Here is a 5,701-nt window from a genome sequence, read left to right on the forward strand (position 1 = left end):
CTTCCGATTTCCCTCTCTTCACCATTATCTATCAACTATCCCTCCTTCCCTCCGCGCCTCCCTCTCTCTCTCTAGAATCTTTATCTCTCCTAGGGTTTGCTTCTTCTTCTTCCTTCCTTCCTTTCCAGTGCGCGCATACAGTGTCCGGACTCTCTCTCTAGGGTTTATCGGACTGTTTGTTTTTCTTGTTCTTTATTTTTTTTAAATTGCCTTGCTTGTCTCTCTGATTATGGCGGCCGAGAAGCTTCGGGATTTGAGCCAGCCGATTGACGTCGGCCTGCTCGACGCCACCGTCGCCGCCTTCTACGGCACCGGATCTAAGGAAGAGGTGAGTGATTGGTCTTCCTTTCCTTTTCCTACTTTCTGTTTGGTTCCCGAGAAAAGCATGCGCGCAAATTGGGACTCTACTCAATTGAACTTTCTGGAACCTTGTCCTTGCTTTTACTTTTTTTTTTCTGTACTTTTTTTTGTTATTTCATGGGAGAGTATGCGATGAATTGGATTGCAAAGGTTTTTGGCGTTCGGAGTTGGTTTGCTTCGTTACAATTCTTTTGCTTATGTTGGTATTAAGGGTTTAATGAAGGGGGAGGAGGATTTAGGCTTAGTCGCTTGAGGATCTCAACGTTTTCAGATGTGGATTTTTTGCATAGGGAGAGGATAATTTACTAGTACTCTTTCTGTTCTGATCACGTAGAAAATTGAGGAACGATTACGTTTAATTTAAGCTTCTAGTCAACCATTAGGCTTCCAAGGCTTTCCTGAAATACCTGTGCTTCTGTGGACATTTTTTCATGCGTTATAGTTTTCAAATTTGTAATTTTACTAGTGCAGCCACATTGGCCTTTTGGATTGTATTAGATGTTGTAGGATTTTTAGGAATTGCAACAGTATTTAAAAATAAGTTTACTTTTGTTTTTAAGGCGAAATTTCGTGTTTAAATCTGGAGAAATATTGTTTGGCGTAACAGATTGTGTGCTCAACTAGTGGCATATATATATATTTATATTCTTTTTCCAAGTGTAATCTTCTCAAAAAATTCTGTGGCTTTGATGTCGCTGAAACAGAGGTCAGCTGCAGACCAGATCTTGCGGGACTTGCAAAACAATCCTGATATGTGGCTCCAAGTTGTGCACATTCTACAAAACACAAAGAACCTAAATACCAAGTTCTTTGCGTTGCAGGTTGGTTGCATTGGTTTTAAACAACCTATTAGTCTGTAAGAATGTATAGTCTCTTTTGTTCATTAGCATATTGAGGATTCCATTTGGAATTGATCATAAATGGGTTCATTGCTGACTTTGCTTCTACATACAGGTCCTAGAAGGTGTTATCAAGTACAGATGGAATGCATTGCCTGTTGAGCAGAGAGATGGAATGAAAAATTACATATCTGATGTAATTGTGCAGGTACAGTTTAGATTTGTATGAAATGCAAAGTTAAACTAGTTGGCATGTTTTGGTTGGTAGATATGCTTTTACGACATCCAGTCTTCTTACCTTTACATCTGTTACTTAGCTTTCAAGCAATGAGGCTTCTTTTCGGATGGAGAGACTGTATGTCAACAAATTGAATATCATATTGGTTCAGGCAAGTTCCCTTCTTCATCTTCATAGTGAATTCGTCCTATCAAAAAAAAAAAAAAAATCTTTATTGTGAAATCCAGATGCTATTCAAAACAGTGTTATTTTATGATTACAGGTAGTTGTGTCATTGGTGATTTTCCTCGTCTTGCGTTTTCCGTTATCTTGTCCCGTTTATGCTCATCCAGAATTTATTTGCTTAATTTATTGTCAAATTTATCTCTCTCGTCCACAATTACCTGTTAAACTTTATGTCAATTTGCTCTGCCCTCTCATTGGATGATTTTTTAATTTCAAAGTACAGATTTTAAAGCATGATTGGCCAGCAAGATGGCGAAGCTTTATTCCTGATCTTGTTTCAGCTGCTAAAACCAGTGAAACAATTTGTGAGAATTGCATGGCTATATTGAAGGTAAGTATCTCTTTCTCTTTTTTATCCTTTTTCTTTCTCCATTAACTTTAAAAATAAGTTTGAGTGGTTGCCCATGTGTCAGCACTAATCGCTTGAATATGTTTTGTTCAGCTTCTAAGCGAAGAGGTTTTTGATTTCTCAAGGGGAGAGATGACTCAAAATAAGATTAAAGAGCTTAAGCAATCATTGAACAGGTCATTATGAATTGCTTTGGAATTGTTATTGTGTTTTATTCTTCATTGATTCTATCATTGCCGTAACTAGTAGTATTTTAATCCCTGTTTTGTGGTGTTCCTTGCCCTCTGCATTACTGGCAGTTCTTGGTTACGTACTACCAGATTCTAGCCATTTCATGATGAGCTATGATTGTGTTATCAACCTGTCCCTGTATACCTTGGCAATATATTATGTGCTTTTCCAATCTCACTCAGAATATGATTGGTTGTTGCAGTGAGTTTCAACTCATTCATGAGTTATGCTTATATGTTCTATCAGCATCTCAAAGAACTGAGCTTATACGTGCAACACTGTCCACATTACATGCTTTCCTCTCGTGGATTCCTCTAGGCTATATTTTTGAGTCTCCATTGGTATGTGCCTTGTTCTTGGATGGTTATTGAATTACCTTTTTCGTAGTTATCTGTAGTACCACATGTTTGATTGTGTATCTGTGCTTGCAGCTTGAAACACTACTGAAATTTTTTCCCATGCCATCTTATCGGAACCTCACCCTTCAGTGTTTAACAGAGGTATTTTGTTGTTCCCATTGTAAGTAATGATTTCTCTAAATCATGCCTGGTTCTCATTGTTGACTGTACTTGTATTTAGGTTGCAGCTCTCAGTTTCGGAGATTTCTACAATGTGCAATATGTTAAGATGTACAATATATTCATGGCGCAGTTGCAGGTATTTCTGATTTATTCTTTATCTCTCTGTATAATTTAGCACACAACTAAGCATATAGTTGGGCGCATTCTTTATTGTCTGATTTTCTGTTGTATTGTAATTATATTTTATATTTCTCTTCTTGGCACTTAAAGTTTTTCTCTTTGGCCTGTTAGACTGTTCTCCCTCTGAATACAAACATTCCCGAGGCTTATGGACATGGGTCTAGCGAAGAACAGGTATGTATTGTCTAATTCACCATATAATAGCATATTTATATACAACATGTTTCTTTCATATTTTTTATGTTATTGGTTTGTACTTCATTATTTATTTTCCCTCTTCAGGCTTTCATTCAGAATTTGGCCTTGTTTTTCACTTCATTTTTTAAGGTAAGATTCTTTTCTCGCTACATGTATAATTTTTTTCCTATCCTTAATTTTATCCTGTTTGTTTAATGACTCTTCTCATATGGCACCAAGTATAAGTATGTTTTATTAGCACGCAACAGGAATTTTTTGTTTTATTTGTTGCTTTGTTGACTGCATATAATAACGTTTGCTGCGTCATGATTGTGGAATTGTTTCTGCCCAATCTGAAACGTGGAATGAGTTATTGTAGACTATATACAAGTCAAGGTTTTAAAAGGCAGAATCAGGCCTTGAGGCGTTTTGCCTTTACGAGGTGAGGCGTAAGCCTCAAAAAATGCCTGTAAAAAATTTTGAAAAAAAAAAAAATAATAGTAACAAAAACTAAATCCATACTTAATAATCATTAAAAACAAGAAATTTAACCAAACATCCACATAAAAGACTAAATAATTATCAAATCCTAATATCATAAGGTTCATAATGCACTTCTAAAAGCCTAATCGCCCAACTCATCAATCATCATCACTACTAAGAGAAGCATCAGCCAACTTAAATCTCTCAGTGTATGAAAGGTGTTGTGACTCCGATAAGCTACGTATAATAAATTAAAATGGCAACAAGTGGCCACTGTAACAAATGGTTTCTCTCATAAACACAGATAAGGAACATCAATGCATAAGAATAAAAATTTTTAATATACATATTAGAGTAAGCCTTCAAAATGGAAAAAAAAAGGTTTAGAAGAGATTAGATACCTCTTGTGAAGTCCTGGTGCGGCCGCGGCTGGTTGGAGCAAAGGTGAAGGAACCTTGCAAAGAAGGAGGAGGCACGGCACCGGGAAAGAAGAAGAAGAAGAAAGAAGCGAACAGCGGTCGGCGAAGAAGGAGGATATGGCGGTCGGTGAAGAAGAAGGAGCTGCGAAGGAGGCACGGCGAGGAGGGAGAGGTGCGAAAGAATGAGGAGAAGATTTCGCAGTGAGGGAGAGGTTCGATTTTCTCGGTCTCTGGTATTTGGGCTTTTGGGGCCAGCGGGCCCAATTCAGTTAGGGTTAAAAAAACCACCGAAAACCCTATACAGGCAAGGCGTACGCCTCACTAACCGCCTGAGGCACCGCTCAAAGGCGTGCGCCTCAAGTGGTTGAGGCGCACACCTCAACTCCTACCCTGTGAGGCGTTGGAGTTGAGGCGCTTTTCCAGTGCCTTGCCACGAGGTGCGTGCGCCTCAGGCGCTTTTTAAAACACTGATACAAGTCTATAGCTCTATATGGGCTTTTAAATTTTTTCTTAATTACTTTATTTTAGTTTGCAATGTTCAGAGTCTCAACTGTTGGCTCATTTTATCATTATGCACACTTGAAAGAATTCAATGGAACTTAAACAATGACATTATTGGCAGAAAATTTGAAATTTTTGGTTTAGTACAGTGGAATATTCATAACATTCTCCCCTTGTATGCAGTCTCACATCCGTGTATTGGAAGCCCCTGGAGATAATATAGCTGCATTGCTTATGGGTCTTGAATATCTTATTAAAATATCGTATGTGGATGACACAGAAGTTTTTAAGGTATATATATATTTATGATCTATTTCTCTCGCGTCTTTCTCACGCATGTGGGTGAAAAGTATAATTACTGAAACATATTACCTCCTGGTGATGGTAACAGGTTTGCTTAGACTATTGGAATTCATTTGTGTTGGAGCTATTTGAGGCACACCATAATTTGGATAATCCTGCAGTAGCAGCCAATATGATGGGTTTGCAGGTATTGCTTTTTCTGTTATATTTCTTGGTGCTTTTGGTGAAAGGTGTTATTTTCTGGATAGTTGAAGAGATGATCTCTATTTTTCCTGAAATTACAATTTCATTTCCTTCTCTGAAGGGTTGCTTATGCTGGCTTATTGATTTTGTACTGAATATGCAGATTCCTATGCTTCCTGGTATGGTTGATGGCATTGGCTCTCAACTTATGCAAAGACGGCAACTATATGCTGAGCCGATGTCAAAGTTAAGGATGCTTATGATTTCTCGTATGGCCAAGCCAGAAGAGGTTCTCATTGTTGAAGACGAAAATGGGAACATTGTTCGTGAAACCATGAAGGACAATGATGTTCTTGTTCAATATAAGGTTTACCAATCTTATCTTTTGCAAACATATGAATTGTAGCTTTGTCTTATTTTATTTTGCCATGATATATTTCTTTTTCTCCTTTTCAAAACTAATGGATGTTTAATACCTTAGGGTTTTCATTTTTTGAAATCTTTCTTTACCAAGTTGTGACGACCAATTGTTGTTGCAGATCATGAGGGAGACTCTGATATATTTGTCACATCTTGATCATGATGACACCGAGAAGCAGGTAAATATATATATATATATATATATATATTTCAGGATTCAGTGTTTACATCTTCTTTTAAGATGATAAATTATAAACTTGCTCTAATCTTTC

The 5,701-nt window shown here is 37.3% G+C and overlaps 1 protein-coding gene across 1 annotated transcript in view; it reads left to right on the forward strand.

Moving 5' to 3' along the window:
* Positions 1-18: 18 nt before the first annotated feature.
* Positions 19-5,701, forward strand: part of LOC21402629 (protein EXPORTIN 1A) — an 11,562-nt gene continuing 5,879 nt past the window's right edge. Inside the window, exons 1-15 of the mRNA XM_024165158.1 lie at positions 19-328; positions 1,065-1,181; positions 1,315-1,407; positions 1,517-1,588; positions 1,886-1,993; positions 2,105-2,187; positions 2,445-2,583; positions 2,674-2,742; positions 2,822-2,899; positions 3,055-3,117; positions 3,226-3,270; positions 4,707-4,814; positions 4,915-5,013; positions 5,173-5,376; positions 5,549-5,608. Of these exons, the coding sequence (XP_024020926.1) occupies positions 230-328; positions 1,065-1,181; positions 1,315-1,407; positions 1,517-1,588; positions 1,886-1,993; positions 2,105-2,187; positions 2,445-2,583; positions 2,674-2,742; positions 2,822-2,899; positions 3,055-3,117; positions 3,226-3,270; positions 4,707-4,814; positions 4,915-5,013; positions 5,173-5,376; positions 5,549-5,608 (1,437 nt within the window). The 5' untranslated portion in view covers positions 19-229. The remainder of the gene's footprint in view (positions 329-1,064; positions 1,182-1,314; positions 1,408-1,516; positions 1,589-1,885; positions 1,994-2,104; positions 2,188-2,444; positions 2,584-2,673; positions 2,743-2,821; positions 2,900-3,054; positions 3,118-3,225; positions 3,271-4,706; positions 4,815-4,914; positions 5,014-5,172; positions 5,377-5,548; positions 5,609-5,701) is intronic.

The sequence above is a fragment of the Morus notabilis genome, unplaced genomic scaffold (assembly GCF_000414095.1).
Source record: "Morus notabilis unplaced genomic scaffold, ASM41409v2 Scaffold201, whole genome shotgun sequence".
Lineage (NCBI taxonomy): Eukaryota > Viridiplantae > Streptophyta > Magnoliopsida > Rosales > Moraceae > Morus > Morus notabilis.